The sequence below is a fragment of the Schistocerca piceifrons genome, chromosome 2 (assembly GCF_021461385.2).
Source record: "Schistocerca piceifrons isolate TAMUIC-IGC-003096 chromosome 2, iqSchPice1.1, whole genome shotgun sequence".
Lineage (NCBI taxonomy): Eukaryota > Metazoa > Arthropoda > Insecta > Orthoptera > Acrididae > Schistocerca > Schistocerca piceifrons.
In genome coordinates this window covers 1,062,848,390-1,062,865,132 of record NC_060139.1, presented here as the reverse complement: position 1 = coordinate 1,062,865,132, position 16,743 = coordinate 1,062,848,390, and the positions used below count along the sequence as shown (strand labels likewise).

Sequence of the window (16,743 nt, the reverse complement as noted above, 5' to 3'; positions counted from 1 at the left end):
CTAGGCAGGCCTGTCTTCGTACATGCTTTTTTAATTGCCGCAGATGTATACTTTTGTCGCTCTTTGAAATGTTGCACTATAAAAATGTTCTTCATTAATCATCTTTCAACTGTAGGACACCGTCTCGCAGATAATTTACATGAGCGCTAATTTTACATTAAGTCTGATCGGTCGCGCAGTTAAATCCACAATGATAATCCAATGAAGCTTGGCACACATGTATTATGCAGCGTCTCTAGAATGCGCTTTGAACAGTTCACGTCGCACTTTTCAGTTTTGAGTGCACATTAAGAACGTAAATGTGCCTGGAGTAAGAAGAGTCTCCCACCAAGTGTGAGGTGCGTGCTGAGGGGTGCCGCCTGATTTCATGCACTCCACATACCAATACTGTCATGTGTAACTGACAAAGTGCGGCAGTAGTGCAGGAACTGTGAAGTTGGACGTACAGACTTTCATAATTCAGTCGCTCAGGGAAGGAACCGAATGTCAGCAAATGATGCTGTCCAGCGAGTGGGCCAGGTGATACGAGAAAATCGTGTACATCTATATCTACATACATATTCCGCAAGCTACCGTTGGGTGCACAGCTGTAGGAACACTGTACGACTACAACTCATTTCCTTTTCTGCTCCACTCGCACACAGAACGAGGGAGAAACGGCGGTCTACTAGCCTCCATAGGAGTCCTGAGTTCTCTGATGTTACCTTCGTGGCCCTTGCTCGAAGTTTACTTTGGTGGCAATACGAGAGATTTGCAGTCTGCCTGAGGTGCCGAATCTCCGTATTTCCTCATTAGTGCCTCGTGAAACGAACGTCGTCTTTACTCCAGCGATTTTCACCGGAGTTCGCGAAGGATTTTTAAAATACTTGCATTTTTATCGAACCTATACGTAACAAATATTGCAGCTCGCCTCTGAGCTAATACTATGTTTTTCCGTAATCCAACGTGGTGTGCATGCGGAACAGACAAGTAGTGCGCACTAGCGCTCTATACGTCACATCCTTTATGGATGAGCTAAATTTTCGCCAAATTCTCCCAATAAAACAATGACGAACATCCAACTTGCCGACACCAACCTGACGGGCTCGTTCCAATCGATAACGCTTTCCAACGTTACAAATAGTTATTCAGTCGATGTGCCTGTGTCAAGCAGCGCATTACTAATGCTGTATTTGGACGTTTCACTTTTCTTTTCTCCAATCCTCCGCATTCAATAGCATTTTTTTTTCATTTGGAGCAAGTTGCCATTCATCACACGACCTGGTAAGTCTGGCGAAGTCGTCTTGTATCCCTCAATAGCACTCAAAGACGACACGTTCGTGTACACCACAGTTTCATCCAGTATACAGCTGTTATTTTCTACTTACCCTGTTCGTCAGATCATTTATGTACATAAAGAATAAGAGAGGTCCTTTTACTCTCCATAGAGCAAATCAAGCGATGAGGATTTTTGCTAGCACTTACTGTGTTTCCTCGCGCCAACCAATGTTAGGGTGCACATTGCAAAGTTTTCGATGGGAAATATTTAATCACAGGAGGTGTTTGACCACTGACCATACAGCCCGGACTTGACTCCCTCTGATTATGATCTCTTTGTTTTTTTGTATTTTGGCGCAGACAACGAGCTCCAGACCAACCTAGAGAATTGGTAGAAAGCACAGGCCGCTACTTATATGTTGGTTCAAATGGTTCAAATGGATCTGAGCACTATGCGACTTAACTTCTGAGGTCATCAGTCCCCTAGAACTTAGAACTAATTAAACCTAACTAACCTAAGGGCATCACACACATCCATGCCCGAGGCAGGATTCGAACCTGCGACCGTAGCGGTCACCCGGTCCCAGACTGTAGCGCCTAGATGCTCAAACTGGACGGCCACTCTGGCCGGCTTAGATGTTGGACAGTCGGTGCAGTGCTACGACAAATGTCGTAGTCAGAGGGGTGACTATGTAGAGAAGTAGCTGGGGTGTATCTAAGAAGTACGACGTTTTGAAGTTTCGTTGTAGTTTCCATTTCGCGACTGATCGGACCTCGGGAAACAAATAGTCCTCGTACGGCAGCCGTTTATTGAGAGTGCTGGTGCTGAGAGCTGCGTGTGTGCTTGGCTGTGGGCAGAGCCGCCGCACGCGGTCTTCCTGGAGGTGGACGGGCGGCGGCTGGACCCCGGCAACGTGTTCCTGCCGGTGCTGGAGGGCTCGGCGCTCGCCGTGGGCTGCGTGGCCGAGGGCGGGGAGCCGCCGCCGCGCCTCTCGTGGCGGCTGGCGCTCGCCGGGCAGCCGGACTCGCAGGCGCAGCCGCAGCAGCACCAGCACGGCGCCGTGCCCCTGCTGAGCACGCAGCCCGCCGCGCCGCTTCCCGCCGCGGCCCACGTGCTGCGCTCCGAGGCGCGGCTGGCGCGGCTGCTGCGCGCGCACCACAACGCCAGCGTCGCCTGCCTCGTGCAGCACCCCGCGCTGCCGCAGCCCGCGCTACAGGTCTCGCTGCTGCTCGACGTCCAGTGTGAGTACCACCTGCGGTCCGCTGTAGCTCTACCACAACAGACGGGGAGTACACGAGGGCGCAAAGTGATGTTGACTATGGGAGTCTCCCCATCTCACACCCCTCAGATTTATTGGTAAGAGAGCCCAGTGGACAACCCGGCAAAAGCTGAACACAGACCAAGCATGAAAACAGGAAGAAGTAGCTGGACTGTAACAAAAATAAAAAAGCAAAATAGAAACAGTGAACGGTCCAAGGACAGGATGTACAATATGAAGCCAACCTAAATAGAAATCGTGTCGTGCTTAAGTGTTTACGGTTGTAGGCGATGCCGCAGGGGACCCCGTGCATACGTCCCTCTGCATTTTTTTTTTTTTCGCTATTCGTTTCATTCAGATTTGTGTCTGTGCCGTGGTGTAACGTCCGTTTACAACGGCGAGGTGTAAGTAGGGGCCTATATTGACAGTACTGAGGAAGTGGCTTTCGAATGGGAACCGGAAACGTTTGATGACAAGGCAAGAAGTCAACCGAATCCTGCACCGGGAAACAGGTCTGGTGTGTCATGTACGGCACTAGTGACAGTACGTGTGTCATATGATAGGAATCTCTTATCGCACCTAATTTGTACGACTGGTAAGTCAGTGAGATATGCGTCCTTGCCCGACATAGGCGATCGTATGAATGTGAATGTGATCGCTCACAAGGAAATGATGGAAATATAATAGTTTGCCACATAAGCTGCAACAAATCAACGCAACAGTTTCACACTCACACAGTTCCTCTGTGGTCTGTCAAAACACATGTTTTAAACGTTTTTGAAGTTGTGTTCCGTTTTGGAAGTTGACTCTTGAATTCCTTTGTTGTGACGTAATTCACAACCGTTCATATGTTGTTTTAATTTGTGTGAGACGTCTACGTGGTATGTCGCTTGTTCTCACTATTCGTCACATTTGCTGGCGACGGTAACGCATTGTTAGCATATGACTCAAATTATATAACCAATGGATAGCATGACAACTGCCAAGACTGAACGAGAACAAAAATTCGAATGTTTACAGTGTTCTGAAAAAAAAAAGGCAGGAGAAAGTTTTCAATACGGCTCGCTTATTTGGCAGTCCATCCCAGTGGCCAGCTGCCTACGAAACCACTGCTGCGTCAAGCTGTTCTTTATTGCACTTTTTGTTCTTGGTCCGCTCAGCGTTTCTATTTTGCTGTTTTTCACTGTTCAATAAATCCTCTTCCTATTTTCAAGATACATCTGTGTTGGTTTTTGACGGGTTATCCACGGGCCATCTTACCACTAAATCTGATGAGGGTACGACGTGGAGTTTCCCTTGTGTGATTTGATGAGGATAGTCCAGTTCGTCCACTCTTCACTTCTCGTAACTGAATTCATCAATTTCCTTACCTTGCTTCTTCTCCATCGGTCGCGGGCTCTAAGGCTTATGCAATACACGGGGCACAGTAATATGGAAAGTGCGTAGGTTTAAATTCTAAGCGCAATGAGAATCATGAAGTGTTAGAAAGCGACCTAACTTCGCCTTATTTCTCCAATCCCAAAATTAACAAAAAGATATCTGTAGCCAGTCTATCAGTAATATTCATAATAAGATTAGCAGTCATTAATAATTAGTTCCCGAGCTCCGCAAAAGTAACAAAGTACTTCACACGAAATTCGAGTTCACACGAAATTGCACAAATAAGTTTTCCGAATGAACTCTATTAATTCCGTGTTTACGCGGAGTTTCGCTTCACGCAGTAGTTCACTTGTTATCACCTCGGATACGAAGGCAATTTTTCAGTAAGCTGTTCCGTGATTAAATGAGGTCAGGCTTTATACAAAGATTGATACATTACCTCCTCGGAAACCGATCGTAGATTCCTTGTGAGTTACCTTACCAGTTTGGTGGCTGCCCTCTCAGGACCCTCTTGGGACTGATCTGCCCTTACTGTCAATAAGCACTAACAGTAATTAAAATTTATAATTAGTATTTCCTGATGAACTGAGTGATACCGATATTATTGTTCACGAGTTCTCAGTGCAAGTAACGTAACCAGTACGATTGGCGCTATACATTAATGTTTACACAGTAAATATGAATAATGCAAAACTCTCTTCTTGGCACCCATTGTTGTAGGTGAAGGCTCTCTCTCTCTCTCTCTCTCTCTCTCTCTCTCTCTCTCTCTCTCTCTGTTCTAGAACGATACGGCCGTTGCTCACCCGCCCGTTCTCACGTAATATGACAGTCTGCCGCATTGTTCGATGAGTCTGCCCTAAGATCCTACCTACTCGCTTATGTCCCGTAGAAAATCTTCTTATATTGTGATTAAAACATAACAACAAAAATGTAATAAGCGTGGCAGCGATATGGCATTAATGCCACACCGTCTCCATTGTGCTGCGTCCGTCTTCCTTCGACCCCATGCCCTTCACTTTCTTGTTGTTGTGACTTAGCAAGACAGCCAAGCCACTAGGAGGTGAAGCCGAAAGGCACGCGTTTAAGCTCACGCAGGCTGGCGTGAGGTCTGGAACAGTTAAAGGATTTGAGTCTAGCAAATAAAGTACGTAGCTGTTGGAATACTTAACTTTAATCCATAATTGGTGAACATCGGTCTGACGGTACATGCATCACAAGATAAATAGCAAATGATAATGGCGCCTTGCTAGGTCGTAGCTAATGACGTAGCTGAAGGCTATGCTAACTATCGTCTCGGCAAATGAGAGCGTAATTTGTCAGTGAACCATCGCTAGCAAAGTCGGCTGTACAATTGGGCGAGTGCTAGGAAGTCTCTCTAGACCTGCCGTGTGGCGGCGCTCGGTCTTCAATCACTGACAGTGGCGACACGCGGGTCCGACGTATACTACCGGACTGCGGCCGATTTAAAGGCTACTACCTAGCAAGTGTGGTGTCTGGCGGTGACACCACACTTGTACTTTGCATCTCTTGCTTAGTCTGTTGCTAGCTTCGTCCCTTTTTAGCCTTTCGTACAACAGTCGGTAAAAACGTAACCCCTATACCAGTTGTTCTCAACCGGGGATTAATTACCTCCTGAGAGGTGAATTATAAGTTTCTGAGAACTAAAACTTAAAGTCTCCATTTGTGTTTCGATCAAGAAAGTAAATTATTTTTTAAAAGAATATTGCCATTATCATTATTTCGTAAGGAGATGATTATGCAAGTTACCAGTGATTACGTTTCTGTCAAATACTACCATTAACACATCACGTAACATGGTGGACGCTGTAGCTTCTGGAACAAATGTGTCAAAATCGTCTTCCTCAAATAGTCCACCCATTACACAAATACTTTTTACTTTCGACCTTGCGTCCAAACCTGAGACAGATACAGTGCATATGCTTAAAAATCTCATGATAATGCTTTCTACGAGTTGTAAATAGCTCCTGAGGATAGACTCCATTTTTGTTTCGCAACAATAAATTAATTAAATGATAACACAACAGAAGCTGTAGGTGCTACTACACAGCTGTAGGGCTTACACAGTATTGTTATTGTTGCGGCTGTGGTCTGACTGACAGCATTGGCAGCATCAATTCTTCTAATTTCTGGCAATTCACCTATCGAGTGATTAACAGACTGTAGGTCTACGTACAGTGAACACAATTTAATTAAGTTGATTCTAAGAGAATGTGCAGTATGTGGGTGACGCAAGTATCGCTACGGAGAGGTGTGGTGCTGAGAAAACAAGTCTTGTAACAAGTCTCCATCCTCAACGTGGATTGTTAGCTTTCTTATCTGACGAGTGACTGTAGAAAGCACCCGTGATGAAATGAGAATTGCTTGATCATTATATAAAAAAAGCACTCCATCATCAGGCCACAAGTGGCCCATCGGGACCATCCGACCGCCGTGTCATCCTCAGCTCAGGATGGGGATAGGAGGGGCATGTGGTCAGCACACCGCTCTCCCGGTCGTTACGATGGTTTTCTTTGACCGGAGCCGCTACTATTAGATCGAGGAGCTCCTGAATTGGGATCATGAGGCTGAGTGCACCCCGAAAAATGGCAACAGCGCATGGCGGCCGTATGGTCACCCATGCAAGTGCTGACCATGCCCGACAGCGCTTAACTTCAGTGATCTGACGGGAACCGGTGTATCCACTGCGGCAAGGCCGTTACCCATCGTATAAAAAGAGGGAGCTACAAATAAGGAGTGCCAATCTTCTCATAGACTCACCAGTCCATGATTTAATGAAACACCTACGGAATCTAAATAGCATTTACCTTTCGTCATTTTAAAATTGAAAGTTTAGAAAGAAAATTGTTTTTCATTCTCAAGTTTAGTTAGGCGCTTTTGATGGTGGCAGTGGGGCAAACTGCCTTATATCTGATCGGTCTCAGAAAACTTCGGAACCACTGCCTTATAGGACTTCCGTGTACCTATTTGTCCTTGTACTTAGGTCGACAATAACTTAACGGCATAAAGAATTTAAGTTTACAAGTAAATATAGTCAAAAGATACGCTCATTTATTACATATACACTCCTGGAAATGGAAAAAAAGAACACATTGACACCGGTGTGTCAGACCCACCATACTTGCTCCGGACACTGCGAGAGGGCTGTACAAGCAATGATCACACGCACGGCACAGCGGACACACCAGGAACCGCGGTGTTGGCCGTCGAATGGCGCTAGCTGCGCAGCATTTGTGCACCGCCGCCGTCAGTGTCAGCCAGTTTGCCGTGGCATACGGAGCTCCATCGCAGTCTTTAACACTGGTAGCATGCCGCGACAGCGTGGAAGTGAACCGTATGTGCAGTTGACGGACTTTGAGCGAGGACGTATAGTGGGCATGCGGGAGGCCGGGTGGACGTACCGCCGAATTGCTCAACACGTGGGGCGTGAGGTCTCCACAGTACATCGATGTTGTCGCCAGTGGTCGGCGGAAGGTGCACGTGCCCGTCGACCTGGGACCGGACCGCAACGACGCACGGGTGCACGCCAAGACCGTAGGATCCTACGCAGTGCCGTAGGGGACCGCACCGCCACTTCCCAGCAAATTAGGGACACTGTTGCTCCTGGGGTATCGACGAGGACCATTCGCAACCGTCTCCATGAAGCTGGGCGACGGTCCCGCACACCGTTAGGCCGTCTTCCGCTCACGCCCCAACATCGTGCAGCCCGCCTCCAGTGGTGTCGCGACAGGCGTGAATGGAGGGACGAATGGAGACGTGTCGTCTTCAGCGATGAGAGTCGCTTCTGCCTTGGTGCCAATGATGGTCGTATGCGTGTTTGGCGCCGTGCAGGTGAGCGCCACAATCAGGACTGCATACGACCGACGCACACAGAGCCAACACCCGGCATCATGGTGTGGGGTGCGATCTCCTACACTGGCCGTACACCACTGGTGATCGTCGAGGGGACACTGAATAGTGCACGGTACATCCAAACTGTAGTGTCGGTAGCTGGACCGACACTGTGGAGTTGACTGCTGCAAAAGAAAGCTAGTGACTAACGCTGTGGCCGATAGTGCACGCACAGCAATAACGCATACGGGCGTGAAGTCTGGAACATAAAAACTTATGAATGAATAAGAAGAAAAGTATGTAGATGCTTTTTACTTAACTTTTATAATTCCTTGGAATACATCTCTCTTGAATACTCGTAAGCTATAGGCACTGATACAAATGGCTCCTTGCTAGTTCGTAGCCATTAACTTAGCTGATGGCTATTATGTCTCTCGGCTAATGAGAGAGATAGGCTTCGTACAACTGGGCGATAGCTAGGTTCGCGTACAACTGGGCGGTAGCTTGGTCCTCGTACAACTGGGGTCGAGTCCACTCTCGTATCACGAGACCTGCCTAGGTGGTGGCGCTAGGTCTGCGATCACAGTGGCGACACGCGGGTCCGACATGTACTACATGGACCGCGGCCGATTTAAGCTACCACCTAGCAAGTGTGGTGTCTGGCGGTGACACCACACAAACCGTCATCGAACCCATCGTTCTACCATTCCTAGACCGGCAAGGGAACTTGCTGTTACAACAGGACAATGCACGTCCGCATGTATCCCGTGCCACCCAACGTGCTCCAGAAGGTGTAAGTCAACTACTCTGGCCAGCAAGATCTCCGGATCTGTCCCCCATTGAGCATGTTTGGGATTGGATGAAGCGTCGTCTCACGCGGTCTGCACGTCCAGCACGAACGCTGGTCCAACTGAGGCGCCAGGTGGAAATGGCATGGCAAGCCGTTCCACAGGACTACATACAGCATCTCTACGATCGTCTCCATGGGAGAATAGCAGCCTGCATTGCTGCGAAAGGTGGATATATACTGTACTAGTGCCGACATTGTGCATGCTCTGTTGCCTGTGTCTATGTGCCTGTGGTTCTGTCAGTGTGATCATGTGATGTATCTGACCCCAGGAATGTGTCAATAAAGTTTCCCCTTCCTGGGACAATGAATTCACGGTGTTCTTATTTCAATTTCCAGGAGTGTATTTTGATACTCGGAAAATCAGTATTCAAAACCTATAGACAAATTTTTATACATAATTAAGGTTGTACAGAACATTCAAGTGACGAGTCCTGCTCACAATTGTCTGTTCTTTCTTTTCATTGTCGTGTATTCCTAGTATTATTCCCTCCTCCTCTTTCTTTTGCTTTTTCTGTCTCTCTCTTCCGCCATCTTCTCTGCAATCTTTCATGTAGCGCAATTTCTTCGTCTAACAGCGTGCTTAACGTGCATACGCTTGTGTGGAGACCAGCTCACTCGTAGTGCCCCAGCTGTAATACGTCAAATCACATTTGGCGTTTCTCTGGAGAAATAATCCCACCGTTCACTTTTATTGCTCCACGTAATAATTGTACCACGTTCTACACTGAACTCAGGTCATTACTTAATTTTACTGTCGAACTAAACACAATATAACAAAGATAGGTTGATAGAAACAATCGTCGGGGACATACATTGAGGTGATAAGAGTCGCGGGATACCTCCTTGAACCGTTCCGGACCTCCTATTGCTCGGCGTAGTGGAACTCGTCGACGTGGCATAGCTCAACAAGTAGTTGGAAGTCCCCGCATAAATACTGAGCGACACGACCTCTGTAGCCGTTTGTAATTGCAAAATTTTACTGGTGCAGGATTTTGTACGCAAACTGACCTCTCGATTATGCCCCATAACCGTTCAATAGGATTCCCGTCCGACGATCTGGGTGGCCATATAATTCGCACGAAATGTCCAGAAACTTCTTCAGACCAATCGCAAACAATTGGAGCCCGATGACATGGCTCATTGTCATCCATAAAAATTCCATCGTTGTTTGGGAACATGAATGTCCATGAACGACTGAAAATGGTCTCCATGTAGCTGAACGTAACCATTCCAGTCAATGATCTGATCAGTTGGACCAGAGTACCCAGCCACTTCCATGTAAACACAGCCCACATCATTCTAGAACCACCACCACCTTGCACAGTGACTTGTTGCCAACTTGAAACCATCCTCCCATCAGCACTTACCAAAGGAAACGTGAACAGTGCAGGAATATCCAGTCGTCTTGGGTCCAAGCGATATGGTGCCAAGTTAAGGAAAGATGCTGCGAGTTACGTCGCGCTGTTGGCAAAGACACTCGCGTACGTCGTCTGCTGCCACAGCCTGGTAATGCCAAATTTCGTCGAACTGTCCTAACGTGTGCGTTCGTCGTACGCCCCACATCGATTTCCGCGGTTATCTCACGCAGTGTAGTTTGTCCGTCAGTAGTGACAGCTCTACCAATGCGCCACTTCTCTAGGGTCGATAAGTGAAGGTCGTCGGCTACTGCTTTGCCCGTGGTGAGAGGTGAAGCACGAAATTTGGTATTCTCGGCACACTCTCGCCACTGTGCATCTCGGAATAATGAATACCCTAACGATTTCTGATATGGAATGTTATGGATGTCTAGCTCAATTTATCAATACATGACAAAGTGCATTAATTCCCATCGTGCAGCCATAATCACGCCGGAAATATTTTCACGTGAATGACCTGAGTACAAATGAGAGCTCCTCCAATGCCTTGCCTTCTGTAGCTTTTGCACGTGATACCACCGCCATCTGTATATGTGCATTTCGCTGTCCCATGACTTTTATCACTCCAGTGTACAGTCAGAGCAGAAGTCACTCATGCCGTCTTCTGCTCACGCATGGTGTCCGAATTCGCAGCACACGTCTTGTGAAGCGTTTCTGGGAGTGAAGGGACTCGAGGCTTACGAACAGCGCCGGCTCGGCACGAGACTGACACCAAACGCATGGGCAAAAGAAAACGTGGTGATTGTGAAAATGTATTCAATACGCCGTGTCACTTCTGGCTTGACCACTGAGAATAAAATATTGGAGGAATTCGGAAGCTACCGAGTCAGCAGGAACTACGTGCATGCAAGAAGACTTATTAGAAACGAAACTTTTCCATTACTCCGAGAGCGCTGAGAGCGACGGAGGTACGTTTGGGGAAAGGAACTTGCGAGTAACAAAATCTTTCTGGTTGTACCGAAACGGTATTGGAATCACCTTCCATATTCGTTACTGAGTAACGACTGTATACGACACTGGACAGCTCTAGCCCTTCGCAGGCAGCCGGGGTGTCGCATCGTGTCGCGAGGTGAGGGTTGTCACAGTTTATTCTCCCTGTATGCGCTTAAATTCTACCTCATATGGTCCCTCTACATCACTAACATATACGTTCGCAGAATTACAATGCTCACAAATATCATTTTCATTTTGTACACCAGATAAAACAAAACTGCCTACTTCATTCCACGTAATACCACGCCAAGCTCCCCGATCTCTCCGTCCCTAAAATGTTCCCAAAAGCTGTCCAACACTGCACCTTTAATACTCGCTGAGATGTTTCTTGCATTGACAGGGTTTTGATTAAGATTTTATGTCATCAGAATCCAGACTTATCTGCAGCAGGCAGCCAGGAATTCCTACCTCGTGCAACCTATTCATCTCGTAGCAGCACTTGGACCTTGCGTCCACAATTATTTGTTTGATCTGTTCCAATCTCTTCCCTTACAGATTTACCCTCTACAGGCACCTCTGGTACTATGTAAGTTATTTCCTGAATCCTTAACACATATCCTATTTTCCTGTCTCTTCTTCTTGTCAGTATTTTCTATATGACCCTCTCTTCAGCGTCGCCCCGCCTAATTTGAAAAATCCATCTACAGTACATCCCACACCTAATGAATTTTCTCATTTTGAGAAAACAGAAGGAGCTATCTGTTTAATTTGCTAAAAGCATTCTAAAGCCGAGATGGTATAAATATTTTTGCCGAACTTTGGTGTTGTCTTCAGTACTTAAAAATGTTTTTATTATTAAATGTGTCCATTTTAATTGGCCTTAACTCAAATTTTCATGTGGATAAAAAAGTGAAACAACTAAAAACATAAAGCACCTTTTGAAAATGGATCTGATAGTGTATGCACACACCACTCAAAAGTGAATGTTTGTCACGAAAACACCAACACAGAATCACATCTGTATACATAAATTGGTCATATTCTCAAATATTTTTGAATATGTATTGCATATGTGAGGATACCCGTGGTCTAGGGGTAGCGTCTTTGATTCATAATCAAAACGAATTCGGTCCCGGGTTCGATACCCGCCACTGCCTAAATTTTGATAAATAATCAGCATTGGCGGCCGGAGACTTCCGGCATAAGAAGTCAGCCTCATTCTGCAAACAGCCTTGTCAAAGAGGCCGGAGGAGCAGATAGAGGTTCAGGGCACTCTCTTGTCCTAGGGGTGGGAAATTGCCCCTAAAGGCGGAAGAATCAGCAATGACCAACGACATGAGGATGCAGAAGGCAATGGAAACCACTGCATTAAAGGCACGTAACGTGTATCCACAAGACATGTGGCCTGTAATTGAAGAAGTGTCATGATGATCTCTCCATTGGCAAAAGATTCCGGAATAGTCCCCATTCGGATCTCCGGGAGGGGACTGCCAAGAGGGAGGTTACCATGAGAAAAAGACTGAATAATCTACGAAAGAATAACGTTCTACGAGTCGGTGCGTGGAATATCAGAAGCTTGAACGTGGTAGGGAAACTAGAAAATCTGAAAAGGGAAATGCAAAGGCTCAATCTAGATGTAGTAGGGGTCAGTGAAGTGAAGTGGAAGGAAGACATGGGTTTCTGGTGAGATAAGTATCGCGTAATATCAACAGCAGCAGAAAATGGTATAACAGGTGTAGGATTCGTTATGAATAGGAAGGTAGGGCAGAGGGTGTGTTACTGTGAACAGTTCAGTGACCAGGTTGTTCTAATCAGAATCGACAGCAGACCAACACCGACAGCGATAGTTCAGGTATACATGCCGACGTCGCAAGCTGAAGATGAACAGATAGAAAAAGTGTATGAGGATATTGAAAGGGTAATGCAGTATGTAAAGGGGGACGAAAATCTAATAGTCATGGGCGACTGGAATGCAGTTGTAGGGGAAGGAGTAGAAGAAAAGGTTACAGAAGAATATGGGCTTGGGACAAGGAATGAAAGAAGAGAAAGACTAATTGAGTACTGCAACAAGTTTCAGCTAGTAATAGCGAATACCCTGTTCAAGTATCACAAGAGGAGGAGGTATACTTGGAAAATGCCGGGAGATACGGGAAGATTTCAGTTAGATTACATCATGGTCAGACAGAGATTCCGAAATCAGATACTGGATTGTAAGGCGTAACCAGGAGCAGATATAGACTCAGATCACAATATAGTAGTGATGAAGAGTATAGGCTGAAGTTCAAGACATTAGTCAGGAAGAATCATTACGTAAAGAAGTGGGATACGGAAGTACTAAGGAATGACGAGATACGTTTGAAGTTCTCTAACGCTATAGATACAGCAATAAGGAATAGCGCAGTAGGCAGTACAATTGAAGAGGAATGGACATCTCTAAAAAGGGCCATCACAGAAGTTGGGAAGGAAAACATAGGTACAAAGAAGGTAGCTGCAAAGAAACCATGGGTAACAGAAGAAATACTTCAGTTGATTGATGAAAGGAGGAGGTACAAACATGTTCCGGGAAAATCAGGAATACAGAAATACAAGTCGCTGAGGAATGAAATAAATAGGAAGTGCAGGGAAGCTAAGACGAAATGGCTGCAGGAAAAATGTGAACACATCGAAAAAGATATGGTTGTCGGAAGGACAGACTCAGCATACAGGAAAGTCAAAACAACCTTTGGTGACATTAAAAGCAACGGTGGTAACATTAAGAGTGCAACGGGAATTCCACTGTTAAATGCAGAGGAGAGAGCAGATAGGTGGAAAGAATACATTGAAAGCCTCTATGAGGGTGAAGATTTGTCTGATGTGATAGAAGAAGAAACAGGATTCGATTTAGAAGAGATAGGGGATCCAGTATTAGAATCGGAATTTAAAAGAGCTCTGGAGGACTTACGGTCAAATAAGGCAGAAGGGATAGATAACATTCCGTCAGAATTCCTAAAATCATTGGGGGAAGTGGCAACAAAACGACTATTCACGTTGGTGTGTAGAATATATGAGTCTGGCGATATACCATCTGACTTTCGGAAAAGCATCATCCACACAATTCCGAAGACGGCAAGAGCTGACAAGTGCGAGAATTATCGCACAATCAGCTTAACAGCTCAGGCATCGAAGCTGCTTACAAGAATAATATACAGAAGAATGGAAAAGAAAATTGAGAATGCGCTAGGTGACGATCAGTTTGGCTTTAGGAAAAGTAAAGGGACGAGAGAGGCAATTCTGACGTTACGGCTAATAATGGAAGCAAGGCTAAAGAAAAATCAAGACACTTTCATAGGATTTGTCGACCTGGAAAAAGCGCTCGACAACATAAAATGGTGCAAGCTGTTCGAGATTCTGAAAAAAGTAGGGGTAAGCTATAGGGAGAGACGGGTCATATACAATATGTACAACAACCAAGAAGGAATAATAAGAGTGGACGATCAAGAACGATGTGCTCGTATTAAGAAGGCTGTAAGACAAGGCTGTAGCCTTTCGCCCCTACTATTCAATTTGTACATCGAGGAAGCAATGATGGAAATAAAAGAAAGGTTCAGGAGTGGAATTAAAATACAAGGTGAAAGGATACCAATGATACGATTCGCTGATGACATTGGTATCCTGAGTGAAAGTGAAGAAGAATTAAATGATCTGCTGAACGGAATGAACAGTCTAATGAGAACACAGTATGGTTTGAGAGTAAATCGGAGAAAGACGAAGGTAATGAGAAGTAGTAGAAATGAGAACAGCGAGAAACTTAAGATCAGGATTGATGGTCACGAAGTCAATGAAGTTAAAGAATTCTGCTACCTAGGCAGTAAAATAACCAATGACGGACGGAGCAAGGAGGACATCAAAAGCAGACTCGCTATGGTAAAAAGGCATTTCTGGCCAAGAGAAGTCTACTAATGTCAAATACCGGCCTTAATTTGAGGAAGAACTTTCTGAGGATGTACGTCTGGAGTACAGCATTGTATGGTAGTGAAACATGGACTGTGGGAAAACCGGAACAGAAGAGAATCGAAGCATTTGAGATGTGGTGCTATAGACGAATGTTAAAAATTAAGTGGACTGATAAGGTAAGGAATGAGGAGGTTCTACGCAGAATCGGAGAGGAAAGGAATATGTGGAAAACACTGATAAGGAGAAGGGACAGGATGACAGGACATCTGCTAAGACATGAGGGAATGACTTCCATGGTACTAGAGGGAGCTGTAGAGGGCAAAAACTGTAGAGGAAGACAGATTGGAATACGTCGAGCAAATAATTGAGGACGTAGGTTGCAAGTGCTACTCTGAGATGAAGAGGTTAGCACAGGAAAGGAATTCGTGGCGTGCCGCATCAAACCAGTCAGTAGACTGATGACAAAAAAAAAATTGCATATGTAAACAGATGTGCTACTGTGGACTATGTTTGTGAATGACTGATATATATATATATATATATATAGACACATATCAAAAATGTTTAACATGACCCCAGTTCCCAGAACTCCTGTAGATAGACGTTGACTGTGCATATTGTATCACAGACACAATCACTTTGACTATTCAGAGATGTCACTAAACCCGCCCAAAGATATAAACAACCATGCATGAGCAGCGCCTTTTAGAAGGAGGGGGTCCGACAGCCGATCAATTACAGTCATTCAACCAGGAAGAAGGTACACGGCTAGTGTTGTCTGTAGTTCAACCATGCCTAGACGGTCAACACCGCTGTTAGATCGCACCCGCATTGTTTCCCTGTGCCAGTAAGGGCTCCCAAAAAGGAAGTGTCCAGGCGTCACGTAGTAGACCAAAATGGTGTTGTTCGGACACGGAGGAGATAAAGAGAGACTTGAACTGTCCATGACAAGCCTCGCTCAGGCCACACAAGGGCTACTACTGCAGTCGATGACCGCTACCTACGGATTATGTCTCTGAGGAACCGTGACAGCTACGACACCATGTTGAACTATGATTTTCGTGCACCCACAGGAAGTCGTGTTACGACTCAAACTGCGCGCAATAGGCTGCACGATGCGCAATTTCACTCCCGACGTCCATGACGAGGTCCATTTTTGCAACCACGACCCCATGCAGTGCGGTACAGATGGATCCTACAACATGCCGAATGGACCACTCAGGACTGGCATCACGTTCTCTTCACCGATAAGTGTCGCATGTGCCTTCAACCAGACAATAGTCTGACACGTGTTTGGAGCCATCCCGGCCAGGCTGAATGCCTTAGACACACTGTCCAGCGAGTGCAGCAAGGTGGAGGTTCCCTGATGATTTGGTGTGGCGTTGTGTGGGGTCGACGTACGCCGCTGGTGGTCATGGAAGGCGCCGTAACGGCTGTACGATACATGAATGCCATCCTCCGACCGATAGTGCAACCACGTCGGCAGCGTATTGGTGAGGTTTTCGTCTTCATGGACGACAATTCGCGCCCCCATCGTGCACATCTTGTGAATGACTTCCTTCAGGACAACGAAATCGCTCGACTAGAGTGACCAGCATGTTCTCCAGACATGAACCCTATCGAACATAGATAGATTGAAATGGCTGTTTATGGACGACGCGACCCACCAACCCTCTTAGGGATGAACGCCAAATCGTCGTTGACGAGTGGGACAATTTGGACAAACAGTGCCATGATGAACTTGTGGATAGTATGCTACGACCAGTACAGCCATGTTTCAATGCAAGAGGACGTGCTACTGGGTATTAGAGGTACCGGTGTGTACAACAATCTGGTCCACCACCTCTGAAGATCTCGCTGTATGGTG

At 46.1% G+C, this 16,743-nt stretch overlaps 1 protein-coding gene and 1 pseudogene across 1 annotated transcript in view; one reads left to right on the top strand and one right to left on the bottom strand.

The window, feature by feature from the left end:
* The first annotated feature begins 1,893 nt into the window (after window positions 1–1,893).
* LOC124776123 (nectin-2-like) overlaps window positions 1,894–16,743 on the top strand; it is a 212,963-nt gene continuing 198,113 nt past the window's right edge. Inside the window, exons 1-3 of the mRNA XM_047250962.1 lie at window positions 1,894–1,903; window positions 2,116–2,299; window positions 2,333–2,499. Coding sequence (XP_047106918.1) covers window positions 1,894–1,903; window positions 2,116–2,299; window positions 2,333–2,499 — 361 coding nt within the window. The remainder of the gene's footprint in view (window positions 1,904–2,115; window positions 2,300–2,332; window positions 2,500–16,743) is intronic.
* Window positions 6,501–6,617, bottom strand: LOC124778897 (annotated as a pseudogene).